General features: G+C 38.8%; 1 protein-coding gene across 5 annotated transcripts in view; it reads left to right on the plus strand.

Moving 5' to 3' along the window:
- The first annotated feature begins 1,636 nt into the window (after positions 1–1,636).
- Positions 1,637–22,008, plus strand: part of MAP3K19 (mitogen-activated protein kinase kinase kinase 19) — a 68,277-nt gene continuing 47,905 nt past the window's right edge. For all 5 annotated transcript variants that reach the window (XM_006880738.1, XM_006880740.1, XM_006880741.1 and 2 more), the window contains exons 1-2: positions 1,637–1,658; positions 10,689–10,804. In XM_006880738.1, the coding sequence (XP_006880800.1) occupies positions 1,637–1,658; positions 10,689–10,804 (138 nt within the window). The remainder of the gene's footprint in view (positions 1,659–10,688; positions 10,805–22,008) is intronic.

The following is a 22,008-nucleotide window of genomic DNA, read 5'->3' on the forward strand; positions in this document are numbered from 1 at the left end:
CTTGCTCAAAGTATATCATATGAAGCCTCAGAATCCTTGTCTCCAAGGAGCAGGCTGTCTTCACCCTTTCTAGGACAAACCTGTTTTGTTCTCCTGGCAGTCCAGGGTGTGTTCAGCACTCTTCTCCAGCACCACTAACCCCTGGTCATTGTACAGCTCTCTGACACATAGCAAGTAATTGTGAAGACTATGGCTTAGATCAGTTGCACCTTGGTCTCCAGACTGACATCATTTCTTATACTCTGTAGAGGTCCCTGACAACCAACTTTCCTGTGCAATTCATCTCTTAATTTTCTGGCTGTTGGTACTAAGAGTGTTGATTGTGGAGCCAAGCAAATGAAAGCAGTTAACAATCTCAATTTCTTCACCATCTATCATAATGCTGCTGATTGGCCCAGTGGTGAGGATCTTTGTTTTCTTGATGTTGAGTTTCAATCCATACTGAAGGCGCTTCAGGTCCTCCTTAGTTTCAGCAAGCAGGGTTGTGTCATCCGCATAACGCAGATTATTGATGAATCTTCCTCCAATCCTTAAGCCACATTCTTCTTCATACAGCTCAGCCTCCCGGATGAACTGTACTTGACTTATACATCCTTAAAAACACTTTTTTTGCACAAAGATGAAGAATTTCTTAAAATGTTTTTGTTGTTGTTGTTATGTGCCCTCAAGTTGATTGTGAGTCTTAACAACCCTATGAACAATGGGTTTAACCTCTTTTCTATTTTTACCATGCTGACCATCTCCAATACGCTTGAGCCCATAGTTACAGTCACCATATCAATCCACTTTGTTGAAAGTCTACTTTTCCTATATAAGCCCTCCACCTTTTAAGCATGATGCCTTTCTCCACAGACTAGCTCCTCTTAACGATGTGCCCAAGCATGTGAAATATGCTTCAAATATCAGTATTTTTAACTGGTGGAGTAGGAAGGCAATAAAGACCACAACACTTTTATTCAAACTTTGAAAAAATGTCATTATATATAGGGCAAGGCTGTTTGTTGGAAAGGGACATTAGACTTTGAAAGATAAAGGGTCAGCAAAGGAGAGAAAGATTCCCCAACAAGATGGACTGACACTGTGACTTCAGCAATGGACTCTAGTGCCTCAGAGGTGGAGAAGATGGATGGCACCAGATAGGGCAGTTTTCAGGTTGGCTGTTCACAGGGTTGCTATGAGTCATACTTGACTAGACAAGCAACAACAACAACTGGTAGACTAGTCTTAAAGGAATGCCGCTGCTAACCCAAAGGCCACACCTCTTGGTGGTTTGGATCCACCAGTGATGCCAAGTGATTACGCTGGACAATGCCTCCTCTGTGATTTACAGTGGGGGAAAACAACTGGAGGGCCAGCTTCGAATTGGTTCTGGCTTGACGGCAATGAGTTGGGTTCTTATTAGATACATTTTTAAATCATTATTTTTCCAAAACTTGGTGAACTGCCTTTGTGTACATGCCATCATTGCTTTCTTTCTCTCATTCTGATTTTATTTTTCACATTATTTAACCAAATAATCTTTGTTAATTATCTTCTTTATAGAGATCCTAAACTCTGTGATTTTAGTGGAAAATCAGCAATACATTATGTGTCACAAATAAAGAGCTTGAAGAAACAGCAGTTATTGGACATTCTAATGAGTTCGATGCCAAAACCAGGTAAATATTTCTATTCTGAGTATCAAATCCCTGTTAGACAGTTTTCTATTTTTCTATAAAAGAATCCTGATCAAACGAATCAAAATACTGAAAAGGATCTCAAATTCTCATGGTGTCCAGAGTTCCTAGGCCTTGAGAGACTGTATGAACTCCCAGAATTATTGTTCTGAAATAATCTTTTAACTGTAAACCAAAAATCCCTCTGAAAGTCTAAATTAAACAATAGTTTCACTTAACTAGTAAAGAATATCTACTTTGATAATTGGAGTCTTTTAAAATCTTTTTGTATGGGATCAAATTGACAACAAAAACTTGAAATATTAGATAGAAAATGGAGGAGGAAGAAGTCAGAAAACAGGGAGAGAATGGTAGTACAATTCATAAAATATAATCAATGTCACTGAATTGTACATGTAGAAATTGTTGAAGTCGTATATGTTGTGCTGTGTGTATTATCAAAACAACAACAACAAAAATAACATTTTAAAAAATATTTCTTTCTTTACATGTATTTGATAAATGCAGTTCAAGTAACCAAACCAACTACTTCTTGGATGACTCTGTACAAGGTTTGTGACCGAGTAATTTAGAGCTGCAAATTAGTGCAAGGCACAGTCCAGACTTTCTAAAGTGTACAGTTGGGGTTACCCAAGTTAGGAGAAGGAGTTTGCTGTGAACTTGGAAGGGGAAGCAGGTCTTATGGTGGTTTGGTTTGACTGGATAGCATACAGAACAAATTAGGGGAAAAGAGAGACTTTTGATATAGATGAGAAGAGTGAGGAATGACATAAGAACAGACACAACAAAAAGATACAAAAGAAAGTCTCTGAGCATACATGATTTTGTGAAAATTTAACTCTAAAAGGATTGGTTCTTGTTTGTGGCAACACAAAGGGGGCAAAGCTGTGCCTAAAACTTAAAGACTTAACATATTGGTGTTCTAAACTTCAGATGAAAATGAGAGTGATTTTTATCAGTCAATGGACTGGGCAAGTGACTAGGAACCAATAGTGTGTTTTTTAACACCAAGCTCCTAGAGAGGAGTAGGAATCTATGATTTTTTGTTGTTGTTGTTCTGTGCCATCGAGTCACTTGAGACTCATAGCAACCCTATGTACAAGAGCCCTAAATGCCATTCTATCCTGTGCCAACCTCACCGTCTCAAACACACTCATTCCCACCACTCCACTCACAGAATCGATGCATTTCATTGAGGGTCTTCCTCTCCTGCACCGCCCCTCCACTCTCCCAAACATGATGGCCCTCTCTGAGGACAGTCCCACCTTGCAACATGTCCAAAGTATGTCAGACAAAGATTCAGAATCCTTGACTCCAAGGAGCATCCTGGCTTCACTCTCTCCAGGACAAACCTGTTCGTTCTCCTTGCAGTGCACGGTATATTCAACACTCTTCTCAAGCACCACAGCTCAAAGGCATCAATTGTAGCATTTACTAATTTCTGGGGCATAAATACTCTCTCCATACCAATTTCAAACTACTAGCATGATGTCTCTAAAAGTCACATTGGGAAAATGGAATATTCCCACCAATAAAAAGAGTTTGGAGAATAGTAAAGTGTTGTAAACAGTTTAGGAGTGATGGGTTTTGAGTGTATGTTAGTTTTGTCTTTAATATAGTTTGCTTAATTGTAAGCTTATTTAATTTACTGTAATTTTTTATTGTAGTGAAAATAGAGACATCAAACATCAATTCAAATTATATTCTTCATACTATGTAATCATTATCACTGTCCTTTCCTCAATCATTCCACTGCCATTAACATTCACTCAATGTGTTTGGAAGCAAAATTCTCCCTTTCCTTCTCTTCCCATTCCTATAACCACAATCTGTTTTTTATGTATTTGAGTATTGTGTAAGTGAGATAATGCAGTATTTGTCTTTTTGAGACTAACTTATTTAACTCAACATAATTTTTCAATAAAAATCGTATTTTGGTGAGGCAGTGGTTAAGTATTCAGCTACCAAGCAAAATATCAGCAATGGTTTGAACTCCTCAGTGGCTCCATGTGAAAAAGATGAAGGTCTACTTCTGTAAACATGACAGCCTTGGAAAACTGAAAGGGAAGTTCTGTTCTGTCCTATAGGATTGCAAAGAGTTGGAACTGACTCAGCAGTATTTCAGCTGAGTTTTCAGTAATAACTGTGTTTAATAATCTTTTCCCCTACATTTAAAAATTGGCTCTCATGAATTGACTATCTCCAAATCATAGGCCTTGATTGTGTTGGGTTCTGTGGTCATGGTAAGAATGCAGAATGTGCTGGAGTCTCCTAGTTCCCACCCTAAATTGAGCTGAATTCAGATGTGACCTGCCCAGATCTGCAGCATGGTGAAGCCCTGCCAACCGGAGTTCACTGTGTACAGACCCAAAGTGCAATGAAAGCCCACCGTGAATGGGAACCAGAGCCCAGGGTGGCAAGAGTGGTGCCACCTGGAATAGAGCTTTCACACAGTGCCCTCCATTGGTACAGGCCCATCACCAGACTTGGTGCAGGCCAGGGTCTCACTGATCCATGCTTAGGTTATCACTTCTACCATAGTGATGAACATGTAATGAACTGAGGGAAGACTGGACATGTACTTCACTATATGGCATATTTAATAGAAGTCGCATGTTTTGTGGAAGAACGGATTGTGGGGATTAAAGTTGTAAAATTGTCAGAAAATTCAAGAACATAAAATAAGGAATATAATACAGGATTTTATAATTTTTTTTAGTGAAAGTTTACAAAGAGATTAATTTTCATTCTTTGATGCATGAACATTTTCCTCCCTCCTCCTTCCTCAATTCTGTTCCTAATACTTGTCCTGTTCCAGGCAGTTAATTGTCATACACATAATTTTTAATCATCCATTCCTTTCAGATTGTCCTTCTGTTAACCTATTCCAGTGCAGTGTTATTATCTACCCATTCTTTTCTTGATCTCCCCTCATCTCCTCTCAATTCTAACAGTGATCTTATGCAATATTTGCCCTTTTGGTTTTTTTTTTTTAATTTATTATTAATGTCAATGAAAATTTACAGAGACTTTGGATTTCCATTCATTCATTGTTGTACTTTTCTCCCCTCCCAACCCTCCCCCCCAGTAGTACATTACTCTCTTCGAAAAGTAAAAGAAAAATTCTTTCATTGTTTTACACACAGCACCTCCCTCCCATCTACTTCACTATGCAGCCTTCGCTCTGGACTCCCATCATGACAAAAAAATACCTAATCACATATCCCTTTTAAACAGTTTTCTCCCTCATCTGTTTCAATGCAGTATACATTATTTATCCTATCTTTCTCAGTCTCCTGCCAACCCCGAGGTCAGTCCTGTTTTACAACAGTGGCACGATGCAGCATTTGTCCTTTTGTGACTGAGATACTTCACTTGGCATAATGTCCTCCAGGGCCACCCATTTGGAATAACATTGCATGAATTCCTTGTTTTTCAATGCAGCATAGTATTCCATTGTGTGAATATACCACAGCTTCTCTATCCATTTCGTTTGTTGATGGGTACTTAGGTTGTTTCCACCTCCTGGCTATTGTGAACAAAACTGCGATAAACATGGGTGTGCCTATATCTTCTTGGATGTCAGTTATGGTCTCTTTGTGTATATTGCTGGGTCAAATGGTATATCTATTTGCAACTTTTTGAGAAAGCGCCATATCGCCTTCCACAGTGGTTGTACCATTTTACACTCCCATCAACAGTGAATAAGGGTTCCAGTTTCTCCACAACCTCGCCATCATTTGTTGCTTGCTGTTCTGTTAAATTTTGCTTGGGTGAGAGGATATCTCATGGTTGTTTTAAATTGCATCTCTGTTAGAGCTAGGGATTTTGAACATTTCTTCATGTGCTTGTTGAACATCTGAATGTCTTCTTTGGTGAAGAGTCTGTTCATATCCTGTGTCCATTTTTCGATTGGATTATTTACCTTTATCTTGTTGTGGTGCTCAAGTATTTTATAAATTCTGGATATAAGTCCCTTATCTGATATGTCATTACCAAATACTTTTTCCCAGTTGGTGGCTTCCCTTTTTACCCTGTTGAGAAGTTTTTGGATGTGCAGAGGGATTTGATTCTTAGAAGATCCCATTCATCTATTTTATCTTCTCCTTGTTATAGGTTTTTCAGGATACTTGGAATACTGTTTATATTGTGGATTAGGACTTCTAGCATTCTTCCAAGCTTTTCTTTAATGATGTTTATAGTCCTTGGTTTTAGTCTTAGGTCTATGATCCACCTTGAGTTGGTTTTTCTATACGGAGTGAGGTGGGGATCTTGCTTGAGTCTTTTGCAGATACTTTTCCCATTTTGCCAACACCATTTGTTAAAAGGCTGTCATTTCCCCACTTAACTGATTTCATCTGCTTGTCAAAAATCAGTTGACCAAAGATGATAGATAGATGGGCTGATCTCCGGGTTCTCAATTCTATTCCATTGATCTATGTGTCTGTCGTTGTACCTGTACCAAACTGTCTTAACCACCACAGCACTGTAGTAGGATTTGAAATCAGGGAGTGAGATTCATATTTGTCTTTTTTGTGACTGAGATATTCCATTCAGCATAATGTCTCCCAGACTCATCCAGATTGTATAGTGTTTTATGAGTTTTTTTTCTATGCTGTATAATATTCCTCTGTATGAATGTGTCTGTTCCATTGTCAATGGGCATTTGCACTGCTTCTGTCTCTTTGCTACTTTAAGTAATGCTTCCATAAACACGGGTATGCATACATCTGTTTGTATCACATCTCTGATTTCTTTAGAGTCTATTCCCAGTAGTAGGATAACTGGGTCAAATGATATTTCTATATTCAACCTTTTTGAAAATGTACTAGACTGCCTTCCATAATGCTTGTACCTTTTTACATTCGCTTCAGCAATTTATGAGAGTTCCAATCTCTTCACATCCTCACCAGCATTTGTTGTTTGCTGTTCTGTGGAATTTTGCTATTGTTGCTGGTGAGAAACGATATGTCATTGTTTAGATTTGCATCTTTCTAATGGCTAGTGGTCTTGAGCCATCATGTGTTAGTTGGCCTCTGGTGAAGATTCTATTCACCTCTTCTACCCATTTTGTGTCCCGGTTTCTTGTCTTTTTCTTTTAAAAGTGCCTAATAGTCTGTACTTTTCAGATGAGTCTCCTATCAGTTATGTCATTGCCAAATATTTTTTCCCAATCTGTGAACTTCCTTTTCACTATTGGAGAAATTGTTTTGATGCACATGAAGATTTTCTTATTAGCAGGTCCGTTCATCTACTTTATCCTCTCCTGGCAGTAGGTTTTTAATTATGCTTGGAAAAAAAAAATCTATTCATGCCATAGGTTAGGGTTTCAAGATTTATTCCTACTTTTCTTCTCTGATGAACTTTATAATTTTTGGTTTTACTCTTAAGTCACTTATACACCTTGTAGAATTTTTTTGGTATGAGGTGAACTTTTTAAAAATGAATTTTATTTTATATTAGTTGGCATGCAAAATTCGTATATGTTATTTTGTCTATATATATTGTTTTTCACAAATTTTTTCTATTCACATTGTGTTTATAGACTCATTTCTATACTTTGGGTTTTATAAAATTAATCACCATTGATCTATGTCCACCATTACCCCACTTTTTCAGTTCCTCACTGAATCTTTCCTAATTCTTTCAACCCCTCACTCTGCCCACATAACTCAGTGACCCCAAGATTTTCCCCTCTCCCCACCACCAGCTGCTCTTCACTGTCCTTGCCCCTTTTGGACTTTTGTATATATCTTATTAGTGATCCTTCAATTTTTGCAATAGTGGTCTTATGCAGTACTTGTCTTTATGAGAAAAGGAGTTTCTTGCAGTAGCTTTGCCCAGTGCACCATTTCATTTCCTGACTGCTGCTTCTGTTAATGTTGATGGTGGATCTGAGCAAAATTAAATTCTTGACAATTTCAGTCTTTTCTGTTTATAATGATGTTTTTATTGACCAAACTGTGAAGCCTTTTGTTTTCTTGAGGTTGAGGTGTAATTGTACCGGAGTCTGTCAGTCACCACTCATCTGGAAGTTTATTGTACTGTGATAGATTTCATGTTTCTGTAAGATTATTTGAAAACTATGTACTTCAAATATCAGTAGGGTCAACCATGATAGATGGATTTCAGCAGAGCTTTCATACTAAGACAGAGTTGGAAGAAGGACCTGGCTATCTATTTCTTGGAAAAAAATATTGGCCGGTGAAAACCTTAGGAATGGCAACAGCACATAGAATACTCATATATATGGAGGTTGCCCATGCTTCTCCTGTGGAGCAGCTGGTGGATTCAAACCACATGACTTCTCGATTGCAGCACATCTTCTTGCCTCTAGGCCACCAGAGCTCCCTATATGTGGTGATAATACTCAAGAAAAGAACTCAATGGCATATGGTGGTGGGCCTGAGAGATGTTGCAGATTGTGAATTTGAGAGATATTGTGAACGAAGACTCACGACTTAATAAGGTAGAAATAATAGATGATGTATCGAGACAAAAATTCAGAGAGTTGAGGCAAAGATTATTAAAAAATTTCAGACCTACTAACTAAGAAAATAGAAATACAGTCAACAAAATTGAATGTATTCTTGTTTGGTGCAGGTATGGAAGAGGAAGTTAAATGAGTCCAGTCAAAATAGCAAAGAGACCCTCTGTCCAAGAAAAGGAAACATGGCCCAGTCCTGTGCTGTGCTCACTATCTCCTCTGTATTTAAGGGTTGTATAATGAGTTGGAGTTACCATGTCAATCCATCCATCCCCTTGAGAGTCTTCTCTTTTTCACTAACTTTCTGCTATCCTGAAGTATGATATCTTTCTCTAGAAATGGTCATCTTAATATTTGTTGTTGTTCTTGTTAAGTGCTGTCAAGTTGCAGGCCTGTCTTTCATTGTTTTTGTTCAGACATTCCTCTAGGTCGCATAGCCCTGGTGTACAAGTTGTCATTCTGCGGTCACTTGTGGTTGCTGTGAGGCTGAACACTGTGACGCTGATGTGTCAAATGCATTAATAACAGCATGCCCAAAGTATGTGAAATGAAAAAAAAAATACAGAATTTAATAGAATCTTGGAACTTTAAAGTAGCAATTTTCTGTAGGAATGGACTTATGAGAAAAGATGGGCTAATAAAGTAGTTTCTAAGTTGTCTACAGAAGGACAGCATAGGATCTGAGACTAGAGAAGACTTCAAGGACGGATGGTGTGAGAGAGCTGTCCAGGAGAGAGCTGAGGAGGTGCATCCACAGATAGACAGCAGTGTACACATAGCGACTTGGGAATGCTAACTGCAAAGGGTGAAGTGGAAAAGAATTTCAGAAAGTAAGGAGTAAAACAATGTGTTGGGAAAGAGTGAAAAGCAGATGTGTTAAGGAAATGTGCAGATTCAGTGGCAGGAGAGAGGCAGAAGATAGATTGCAGAGGTTAAAGGAAGTATAGTGAGGAAATTGATGTTCTGGGTTAGATTCCGTGTTCAATTTTATTTCCATTACATGATAAACAGAAAGATCATTGCAAGAGGAGGGAGCTTCCATTGAAGAGTTGATGCCTGTTTGAAGTAGTCTGGATAGCAGGAGGACTATCCAGATGAGGGCAAGGTCACTGGGAACTAACTGGCAATTAGTCTTTGGTATTCAGAGCTCTGTCCATTTCATGTAATTTCAAATTCTAGATGGGAAAAGCAAGTCCCCTTGGACTATCTGAGAACTTTTGTTCCTGGAAACTGCAGATCAAATGTAACTTCCAGCTCCTCACTGAGGATTTCATTTAACAATCTTGCCTGAAACTTAAACTTTTGCCAATCTTAAACTTTTAAAGTGATAATATGTAATAACTGCTTCTGAAAACCCGCCGGAAGATCAGCTATGGTACACAACAACAACAATAGAAGGAGATTGCCCATCTTTCTGCTGCAGAGCAGCTGGTGAATTTGAACCCCATGCTTTTGGGTTGACAGTAGAGCTCCTTACTAGGCCATCAGAGCTTGCTTGATTGGTCTATAAGGTTCTGAATTCAGTTGTTTGCCACATTGTATTGGGATTACTTCTAAATTACTCATTGACTTCATGGCACTGACTCATAGCTGACTGACCCTTCAGTAGGTTTTCAGAAGTCGTAAGTCACATGGGAGGAGATTGCCTATCTTTCAGTTGTTCAGCAACTGGTGGATTCAAACAACTTGCCTCTGGATTGACAGTGTGATTCTTCACCCACTAGGCCCCCAGAGCTCATGAGATCTCTTTTACTTCCCATAAAATGATTGTAGATAATCCAAGGCAGTATGGAAGTTTCAGAAAAGGAAAGACCATTAGCAATTGCACCAGCATAGTTTTCTCTACCCTGTAAGCAATTTGGAGTTTATTTGGAAGAAATCTACAGTTTTCCTATCCAACCTTCTTCCAGTGGAAGTCTATGATGAGAGATCATCTTATAGAATTACAAAGGACAGACGTCCTTCTTCTCTGTGTATGGACCTTTGATGAGGAGGATTTCCTTAACTTACATTAGTTGTTGATGGTTGTAACGATTGAAACACTCTTGCCCATGCTTCAGCCCCTAGATTAAAGTGTTGCAGGAAAGATGTAGACGTTAAATATGAGATGGAGTGATGTTAATTCAAAATCTTAGTAACTTTAATTTCTCCCAGACCCTGTGAAGTCATAGATATTCAGATGTTGATTGATTTCATTCCAGCCTTCTAAAAACTATTTCCATTTCTAAAAATGCCAAGGTATCTTTTACTTTTTCCTCTTTGTATGACAAGGATTTCCACCAACGCCTGTCACTGTTAGTTTTCCCCTCGGTCATTCCTTCTGTGCAGTGACTGCCTTCACCACTCTCCCTGTGAAGACTGTCACCTAGTGCTGCTGTCCCAGCTACGATGTCCAGACCATGATGTCAAGAAGTTCTTTGACACAACAACACTGTTTTTAAAGCCCAGAGGCATTGTTTTAGATCCTCTTGTGCAATTGCTGGAGATATTTCTTATCTAAGATGTTATTATGTTTCTTTTGGCAGAGAGACATGCTGAATCATTACTTGATATTTGCCATGATAACAACTCCTCTCCAACTGATATGACGACAGTTAACAAAAATCAGAGCATAATCTTGCAAAGCCTTAGCAGCAGTGAGGTAAGATCCTTTCTTTCAGGGAAAACAACAAATACTTAACAAGATACTGGCACCTGCTCCATATGCTTACTTTATATTGATTGAATATTTTATAACAACCATAAATTACTATTCATGAAAAAATTTAAAACACAGTGGGTAAAGCAATAGTCCAGGTATTTAATATCATAGCAGCATTAAGCACTCTAATCTGAATTCCATGCTTGTGTGTGTGTGTGTGTGTGTGTGTTGTAATATCATAGAAGATTATTGAAGCTGAGTCAATATTAAGCAATTAAACATAATTTGTCTCTATGAAAGGAATACTAAAATGGAAAGATCCTTCCTCCTTCATATCAGATCTATAACAAGCTACCACAGAGGAGGTACTTCCTCATGCTTGCTCACCACACCTGCCTATGATGTCCCCTCTGTTACTGTAACAGTACTAGTAAAAAGAATTGGGCCCATAGGAAACTGGAATAACAGCCAAGATGCACAGCCCACTGGTCACAGAGGTTGCCTATGGAAAAGACTAGTGATTTCTTTTTGCTCTGTTTACTTGTTTGTACCTTTTGGGGTTTATATACAAATAAACATAGTCCAGAGACTTTGAAACCTTTACTCTGTATTTTTTTATTAACAAAAGTATGGTCACAGTCTGGCTTGGTTTTCAGTTTTAAAGAGGAGTAAGCTATATTTTCAAAGAACAATAGCAGTTTCTAATACAGTGGAGTAAAGACCATTTGGTTCTTTTAACCTTTATAAAATCATCCCTAAACAACAAAGCAAACAGGAAAAAAATTAACTTTGATTTTTAATTACAACTCACAAGAACTTGCAAAAACAGTATAAAAAAGATTCTCTTACTTCTCCACCCGCCCCATGGGAACTATTGCTGTTGTTGTTATGTGCCATCAAGTTGCCTGTGACTCATATGTACAACATATGCAACCTTATATACAACAGCTCTGAAGCCTGCCCTATCCTGAGCCAATCTCATTGTCTACCTACACACCTACCCCTATTACCAATCATTGTGTGAATCCATCTCATCCGGGGTCTTCCTCTCCTACACTGTCCTTCCACTCTCCCAAGCATGATGTCCTTCTTCAGGGACTGATGCCTTCTGACCATATGCCCAAAGTATATGAGAGAAAGCTTCAAAATACTAGCCTCCAAGGAGAAACTTGTTTTCACCCTCTCTAGGACAGATCTGTTTGTTCTCTTGGTATGTTCTATACTCATCTCCAGTACCACAACTCAAAGGCATCAATTATTCTTCTGTTACACAGTTCTCTGATGCATAGCAAGTAATTGCAAAGACCATAGCCTGAATCAGACACAACTTAATCTCCAGACTGACACTGTTGCACTTTTGAACTTTGGCACAGTCCCTGACAGCAGATTTTCCTAAATCAATTCGTCTTTTGGTCTTTTGATTGTTGATATAAGAGTGTTGATTGTGGTGCTCAGCAAGCTGAAATTATTAACAACCTCAGTCTCCATCATCATGGTGCTGCCAATTGGCCCAGTGGTGAGAATCTTTGTCTTCTTGATGTTGAGCTTCAATTCATATTGAAGACTGCAGTCCTTGACCTTTTGCAGAAATCACTTCAGGTCCTTCTCAGTTTCAGTGAGCAAGGTTGTGTCATCTGCATAAGGATGTTGTAAGTGATAGGATAATATCCATATGCATACAAGGAAGTCTGGTTAACACCACTATCATTCAAATATACACACTAACAACCAGAGCCAAAGAGGAGAGAATAGGTGATTTCTACCAACTTTTGCAGTCAGAAATCGATCAAATGGGCAACCAAGATATGTTAATAATAGTGGGTGACTGAAATGCGAAAGTTGGGAACATGGAAGAAAGATTGGTAGTCAGAAATCATGGACTTTCTGGAGACTAGAGACAGAATGATAGAATGTAGTACAACCAATGACTTATTCATTGCAAATACCTTTTAAAAGAAAGATAAACAGTGACTATACACATGGACTTCACCTGATGGCGCACACAGGAATCAGATCGACTACATCTGTTGAAAGAATTGCTGGAGAAGCTCAATATCAATTGTGAAAAATAGACTAGGTGCCGATTATGATCATCAGCTACTCATATGCAAGTTCAAACTAAAGCTAAAGAAAATGAACTTATATCCACAAAAATGGGAACTATTAACATCATTATAATACATTATCAGAGCTAGAAGACTGACATTTTTCTTTCTCAGTGTGTGTAGTTCTATGATATTACAGTTCTTGGATCACTGCAATCAAGATGCAGAATTGTTCTGTCACTGCAGAGAAATTCTCCTTTTTTATACTCAGCCTTCTTTCCCTCCCTAAACCCTGACAAACACTGGACTGTTCTCCACATCTATCATACTGTCATTTCCAGAGTGTCATTCAGGTGGAATTATACATGCAATAATTTCATATTAATTTTTTTTTCTACTTAACAAATAAGTGAGCTCTGGTGATTTATTTAAGGCATAATTCCTTATGCAAGGAGTTGTACTATCAACCCAAAGGCTTTTGAATCTGTCAGATGGAGGGTCAACTATGAGTTGATTCTGAACCAAAGGCACATAACAACACCACTTAGCGCCTAGTCCATGAGAGTTGTGCCTCTCTGGTGATTCATATTCATCAGCTGGTCTGTGGGAGAGAAATGGGCAATTTCTACCAGTGCAATTTACAGCCTTGAAAACATCTCATTATGGTTTCAACATGACACAGCTTCATCTTGGACATGTTTCTAGGAGAAGCTAATCCTTAGGAAGGGGCATAATGCTTGGAAAGCTGGAGAGTCAGCAAAAGAGAGGAAGACCTTCAACAAGATAGATGGACATAATGACTGCAGCAGTGGGCTCCAGTGTGTCAGAGATGATGAGGATGGGACAGGATAGGGCAGGGTACAGATCTGTTGGTTGTAAGGTTGCTATGAGTCATACTTGACTTGACAGCACCTAACAACAATTAATGACTGATTTTTTTTTATTTGTTACCTATCTGCGAGCTGTGGTGTTGGAGAAGGGCACCAAACACGGACTGCCAAAAGAACAAACACATTTGTCTTGGAGAGGTACAGCCAGAGTGCTCTTTGTAGGCAAGAATGATGAGACATGTTGCTAGGAGGGGCTATTCCTTGGAAAGGGATATGCTGCTTAGAAGGCTAGAGGGCTGGTGAAGGAGAGGAAAACCCTCAACCAGGTGGGTTGACACAGTGACTGCCCTAATGGGCTCTAATGTGTCAGGAAGTGTGAGGATGACACAGGACAGGACAGGGTTCAGCTCTGCTGTTCATACGGTCACTATGGGTCATACTCCACTCAGCTGCACCTAACAACATATGTGTAAATATTCTGTTTGAGGGTTTTGCTTATTTTTTCATTCTATTGTTTATTTTTTACTGTTGAGTTTAGAAAATTACTTTTATATACTAGATACATAAGTGGCAAATATTTTCTCCCAGTCAGTGAGAAAATTTTGACTATTTTAATAATTCTGAAAATGTTTAATTTTCAAAATTTTTTCTGAACAGCTTGTTTTAATTTTGAAAAATACCAACTTACCTATTTTTTTCTTTTATACAACATATTCTTGAGGTTTGTAAAAGACCATTTCACCCAACCCTAGGCCCCAATTTTATTCTACATTCATTTTTTATTAATAATGATGGCAATGTTTTAGATTTTAGGTTAACGTTTACAGAGCAGATTAGGTTCTGCGTTAACAATGCTTATACAAACTGTTCAGTCCCATTGGCTGCAAGTTCTACAGTGTGCTTTTTCATTCTGCTTGTTTTCTTTCCATGGGTCTAAGCTACTCTTTCCTTGCCTGCCTTCTCATCCTGTTTACTTTTACATCTATAATACAGTTTGAGTTCATTCTTTTAAATAAAATATGAGGGCTGGGTTCATCTTTTGCCTTTTGTTAACCAAGTGCTGCAATATCATTTGTTACAAAGATTATCCTTCCCCATTGAACAATTTTCATACTTTTGTAAAAAAAAATCAACTTCTCTGTCTTCTTCCACTTAACTGCTATAAATTCTAAGGTACATATCTTGTATTTTAACTGCTTTGAAATCAGATATCTTGCAAATGGCATAGTGAATTATCAGCATTTTGGATTCTTTAGAGTACAAAAAGCCCCATGCAATCAGTGGAATATGGTTGGATATATCTCTGAACACAAACTGCAACATGTATATGGAAGGTCAGAAATTGAGTGGAGGAGTGATAAATGAGTTGGTAAGATCGAGGAAGGTAACCTAGTTGGGACTGATAATAGAGGGTTTAGTAGAATGTGTCAGGAGGAGAAAGCCTTCCGTGTCCTCTTTCTGCTCTATATAACGAGGCTACTTCTCCACCTCCACCCCTACAGAAGGCAGCAAGAGTTTGCTGGAAGTCATTTGAGAGGAATTCTGAACTATGACAACTGGCCTGGAGAAGAGTGGAAGAAAAACCTCAAACAGAAAATGAGAAAATTAAGTCTGAGTATTAAGCAGAGGCATGACCACTGTAACCTTCCTTGTCCAGATCCCAGAGGGCAAGAAGTCAACACACCTTAGCCAAAAGATTGACTTCTTCCCCCCCCCCCCTTTAAGAAATCTGCTGTCAGGGACCTCTCCAGAGTACTGAAAACCAATAATATCAGTCTAGAGATTAAGTTGCGCCTAAAACAGGCCCGGTCCTCACAATTACTTGCTATACATCAGAAAGCTGGACAGTGACTAAGCATGACAGAGAAGAATCAATACCTTTGAATTGTGGTGTTGAAGAAGAGGCTTGAACATACCATGGGCTGCCATGAAAACAAATAGGTCTGTCTTGGAGAGAGTGGAACCACATTTCTCCTTGGAGGCTAGGATTTTGAAGCTCTATCTCACATACTTTGAACACATGATCAGGAAGGGACCAGTCCTTTGAGAAGGACGTTATGCTTGGAAGGGTGGATGGACAGTGCAAGATAGGAAGACCCCAGGTGAGATGGATTGATACAATGACTGGGGCAATGGGGGCTGGTGTGTCTGAATCAGTGAAACTGGTTTAGGATAGGGCAGGATTCAGAGCTGTTGTATATACGGTCACTATGGGTCATAGGCGACTTGATGGCATGTAACAACAACAGAAATTTAACAGCCTCAGAGAATAAACCTATACATACAAGTGCCCCAAACAAGAGAGGGCATTTTAACTGCCAGATCAAGAATTAAATTCTACCACATACAGTTCAAATTTCCAGAGCTCCTTTCCTAAAGATGCATACAGTATCAAGGATCACCAGGTATTGGCGGAATATACAACATGAAAGAGCAGAAACAAAGAATGCATAAGAGAAAAAAGAATTAAAAGGAAGAAATTATTTTAAAAGAACCAAAGTTAAAGTTTACAAAAAGTTTAAGGGGGAAAATACCCAAGTAATCTTTCTAGAACTAAATGATTTGAATTTTCAGATTAAATATCCATCTAATTTCTATCACATCAACTGAGAAAGCTGTTCGCTAAAGCATTATGAAGTTTTATAGCCCTGAGACTGAAAGAATGTGGAAAAACAGCCATATAAAGATAGGAAGCTAGAGTGGAACCAGATGTCTTAAAAATATCATTGGAAACGAAGACCTATGAGACAGTGGAAGACATCTAATTGAAAATTATAAACTGCTGCTGAAAAGGTTAAAGACGTTTAAAATAAATGCAAAGAAGTTATCTGTTCAGGGGTTGGAAAATAAAATTTGAAAAGATTCAAGTTTTCCCAAGTTAATATATAGTTTCAACACAATCTAAACCAAAGCTTGACTGGTTTATATGCACATAGAAATTGACAAGCTAGAGAAAAGAAGAAAAAAGCCACAAAGGCTCAAAAATAATAAAGGTGACTTTCCAATAAGAAGGTGATCCAGACAAATGGCTAGATCAATGAAGGCACCAGAGAACAGAACCAGCAGATACAGATGATCATTCTGGAACCCTGAATAGAAAAAGAAAAGATACACCAGTCATTCAGACACCTACTGAAGGAAGAAACTGAATGAAAATACCAAATGAGGTGACAGAGCACACACCTTAAACAGTAGTGTGGTCATTTTGAACAGCTATCTGGTTGGCATGGGAACACAGACTGTGGCCGGATCCATATCAGCCGCTAGTTTATGACAGAAAATGTTTGAGGGTGTGACTTTTCCTCTTCCCCCAGGTGGCTCACAGGGTTTCCCAGCTGATCCTGGCTGTGCCTGACACGGCCTCTTCCATTTTGTACCTAGTGTAGCGGTGTAGTTATGTGTCCAGACACTCTACCTGAGATCCAATAGACTGTGCCATACCTGGCCTGCAGCCAGCCCTGGATTAGTCAAGCCCCAACTTCTGACTGATGCCTTGTCTCTTGTTGGGTGCCCTGGCAGATATCACACCCACTTAGAGTCGTGCATTCTCTGTGGAGTGCACCATCCTTTGGTATCCTGGGTTGGCAGTGCCTGTTACTTCTCGCTAGTCATCTCTGACTGGGTACTCCTGCTTGCACATCTTTCATGGACTGGCAAAGACACCATACCTAGCCATACCTTCTCTGGTTTCCTCTGAGACAAATAGAAACTCCATCTCAGTGTCCTGTCCATCAACAGCCCCTAGATTAGAAGAGGTGCTATCATGTCTTCTCAGACAAGCAGAAATATTGACCTCACTGGCCATCGCAAGCCAGCCTTCTGCTAGACTGGCAGACTCACTGTGCCAGGCCGACAACTTGCCTCAACTTACCACAGCAGTGGGAAGGGCACGAATCGGGTGGCCAGTCCACCCCATGTCCAAGGTCTCGCCTCATTTCTCTCATTTTTTTTTTATTCTCCACTGCTTTGGAATCTTGTTTTATTGTTTATATTTTATTTTGCTGCTATATTTTGTTTGCTTGATTTTATACCTCTGTTTTTCTCCTCTCTAACTTTGTTCCTTTCTCTTGCTAGTATTTCCTTCTTTTTCCTTTTGTTTGCTTAACTGTTTTGATTCTTCTTCCTTTTGTATCTTATTTTGTTTATTTTTTTCTCTTTTTTTTTTTACTTTCCAATCTTACATTTGGTTTTGGGTTTTTTTGTTTGTTTGTTTGGGTTTGTGTGTGTGTTTTATTTTGTTTCCTTTTTACTTTGTCCCATGTGATGACAGAAAGCAAACCCTATCAAGCCAGTTATTCACCTCCTGTAGCTTCATCCATCAGGCAAGGTTAAAGACCAACCCCTGTTCCACCTGAGCAATGAAAGTCTGTAACACTGGTCCAGTCTGCCCTCAACTGCTCTACACAAATAAAAAACTGAGAACTGCACAGACAGACAGAACCCATTGTTTGACCCATGAGAAGACAGAATGTGGAACACTAAGAATTATCAAACAAGGAAGCAGTACTATACCCTCAAATGCCTCAATCAGGTATGAAAAACATAATACTACAAAGACTACAATACCACAATGTCTCTGAGGTAGTAGATAACTTTAAACTAGTAAAAAAATACGGGACAAGATGGAACTAAAAAGTGATCAAAATGAGGAACGAGAAAGTCTTTTACACGACAACAAGATAAAGGTAAACAACCCAATTGCCAAATGGGCACAGGATATAAACTTTCACCAAAGAAGAAATTCAGATGGCAAACAAACACCTGAAGAAGTGCTCAAAATCCCTAGCTCTAAGAGAGATGCAAATCAAAACAACTATGAGATATTATTGTCTTGTCCCAATAAGAGTAGCAAAATTCAACAGAGCAGCAAACAACAAATGCTGGTGTGGTTGTGGAGAAACTGGAATCCTTATTCACTGCTGGTGGGAATGAAAATGGTGCAACCACTCTGGAAGGCTGTATGGTGCTTTCTCAAAGAGTTACAAATAGAGATACTATTTGACTCAGCAATTCCACTACTGGGAATATACCCTACAGGAAACCAGAACTGCCACCCAATCAGACATATGCACACCCATGTTTATGGCTGCTTTATTCACAATAGCAAAGAGTTGGAAACAACCCAAGTGTCCATCAACAAACTAATGGCTAGAGAAGCTGTGGTACATTCACACAATGGAATATTATGCTGCATTGAGACAAGGAACTCATGAAATATTATACAAAATAGGTGACCCTGGAGGACTTTATGCTGAGTGAAATGTCTCAGTCACAAAGGGACAAATACTGCATCGTGCCACTGTTGTAAAGCGGGACTACCATTAAGGTTGGAGGGAACTTAAGAAAAGAGGGGATAAATAATGGATACTGCATTGAAACAGATGAGGGAGAGAACTTTTTAAAAGGAATATATGATTAGGTATTATTTTCATGACAAGAGTCCAGAATAAGAGCTTCATAGTAAAGTGGACCAGGGGAGGGATTGTATAACAATGAAAGAACTTTTTTTTTCTTTTCAAAGAGAAAAGTGAACTAGGGGGGAGGGGTGAGAATGGAGGGAAAATGTGCAAAAATGTACGAAAGGAAACCCAAAGTCTCTATAAACTTTCATTAAAATTTCAAGAAAAAAATTTAAGGGGGGGGGAAGTCTTTCAGAGGAGGGAATGCTTTTGAAACTTCCTGGTAAGGACTTTGTAAGAATGATAGCTCAGTGCCTTCAACAAACTTAGAAAGGGGGGGGGGATCCATAGAAGAATGAAAGAGGGTAAAAATATCAAATGGATAAAATAAATTGAAATGTAGAGGCCATACAAGAACAGCAAATTTAAGTCCAGAATATTAACACCAAAATTGCAGAAATAGAAAACACACTGGAAGGACGAAAGAGCAGAATGGTTAGATGGTACACAGAACTAGTGGCTTGAAGGATCAATTTTGCAATATTAACCTGTTATGAAAAAAGAAAGAAAGAAAACGAAGAAAGCCTAAGAATTATGTGGGACAATATCAAGAGAAATAATTTATATGTGATTGGAATTCCATGAGAGACAGAGACAAAAAAAAAAAAGGCTCAGAGAAAATCATCAACAATTTGCTAGAAGAAAATTTCTCAAATGTTATGAAAAAAATAATTTGCATTCAAGATGCTAAGAGAACTCCAAGCAGGATAGATCCCAAAAGAAAAACAGCAAGACGTATTATAATAAAATGTTCCAGAATTAAAAACAAAGAGTACTGAAAGAAGTTCAGGAAAAATTAAGAGTTACCTGCAAATGAGAACAAATAAAGATAATGTTTCTCTGTAGAGACCAGGCAAAGAATAAGACAATTGGAGGACATACATATAACTTAAAAAAAAAAAAATCCCTGCTACCAAGGATTCTACATGTAAAGAAATTGTCCTTCACAAATGACATACCGTTAGAACATTTCCAGATAACTAAATGCTAAAAAAATTTCTGAAAACCAGTCACTTATAAGAAATACTAAAAGGAGTTCTTGGAACTGAGCCACAAATAGACAGCAATCCAAACTTAACATACATGACAACATCATACAGAACCTGATCCAGACACAGAAAAATGCTAAGTATAATAAACATGCAAGACTAACACCAGAGAACTAGAAATGTTAGACCTTTAATGAGGATATCTGCAATTAAAAATAGAGACTAAGAAGTGTAATTACAGAACTTCTAAGTGGAGAGGAAGTCAAGGTGATACCAAGGTAACTGAGCCATTTTAGACTTGGAAATGTGGTGACTTATGAGGTAAAAACAAATCTATGATGGAGGAAGTTCAATCAAGGTGCTCCTTAAAGATAAGGGTGGTGAAACTTCATCTCACATACTTTGGATGTGTTATCAGAAAGGACACCATGATGGGAAAGGTGGAGGGTCAGAGAAAGAGGAAGATCCTAGCAAGATGAATTGAAATAGTGATTGTGACAGATCAAGAAGCAATTGTCCAAACAGAACAAGGGAACACTGCAAGGCTTAAAAGAAAAAAGGTGTGTGCTAGAGTTGCATCCTTTCTTATCTATATGCTGAGCAAATTATTCAAGAAGCTGGACAACATGGCATCAGGGTTGGAGGAAGATTCATCAACAACCTCCATTATGCAGATGACACAACCTTGTTTGGAAAAAAAAAGTGAAAAAAATTTGAAATACTAGCTGCAAAAATCAAAGCCTATAGCCTTCAATCTGAGGTATACTTCAATATCAAGAAAATAAAACCCCTTACCATTGGTCCAATATACATGACATTGTAAAAGGTTTTATTCTACTTGGATGCACAATCAACACCCATGGAAATTGAAGTCAAGAAATTAAAACATGAAGGGAGCTCTGGCAGTCTAGTGACAAGAAGCTGTGCTACAATCCTGAAGGCACGCAGTTCTAATCCACCAGATGCTCCTTTGGAGAAGGGGAGGAAATCTCCTCTTGTGCCAGTCAGATCCAATTCAACAGTACAAGAGGGAAAAAAAGAAAGAAAGAAATTAAACATGTTACATTGGGAAAATCTCTATAAAAGACATCTCTAGAATACGAAAAGAGCAATGATAAGTTTAAAGAAATTTGCTACTTAAAATGGGATTATTAAGGCATGAGCTATGAAGTAGCTGGTTTACACACTTTTACGAATGTGGTTATTACAAAGATGATTGGAAAGGGAAAGTGAATTCTTTAAATATGAAGGTTAATGGTCAGAAAAGCCAGTGATGGGTATGTGATGTCAAGAGTTCATTGTTCAAAATGGCTTTCCTAGTCAATGAATTTGACTTTGCCACTGGGGTGGGTGGGGATATGGGAATGGGGTGTGCTAGTCTATTCAAAAGGGCATTGGCTAGTTTTGCCTTTAAATTGAGTGGACTCAGCGGCGGAAAATGAGAATCTCACCACCAGCAAAGAAGCAAAGAATGCAGAGTATGAGTCCTGCAGGGCAAGAGATTCCTGTGCCAATCAGACCGGGGCCCACAAGAGCAGCAGCCACAGCAGAGAACCAGAGAGCTGACATGGGCTGCCCTTGGGACACAGTGCTGACCTTGGAATGCTGCCCTGTGGAACCAGAGCTAGGAGCCTTTGCCCACGTTTGTTGGAGGACCGGGATGGGAGATATTATAATTGGCATGACTAAGAGTTTTGTAACACTGGCCTAAAGACGTGAGGCTGAAGGCTGAAGTGCCTGTGAGCATATTTTGGCAGCTGTCTGAATTGAGGAATTGCTGCCACGCTGAATCACAGCCTTTTGACATCCCTAATAAACATCATAATACGGAAGAAGGAGAGGGAGAAAGAGGAGGAGGAGGAGGAGGAGAGGGAGAGGGAG

Source organism: Elephantulus edwardii, unplaced genomic scaffold (genome assembly GCF_000299155.1).
Source record: "Elephantulus edwardii isolate Elephantulus edwardi_28Jun2011 unplaced genomic scaffold, EleEdw1.0 scaffold00010, whole genome shotgun sequence".
Lineage (NCBI taxonomy): Eukaryota > Metazoa > Chordata > Mammalia > Macroscelidea > Macroscelididae > Elephantulus > Elephantulus edwardii.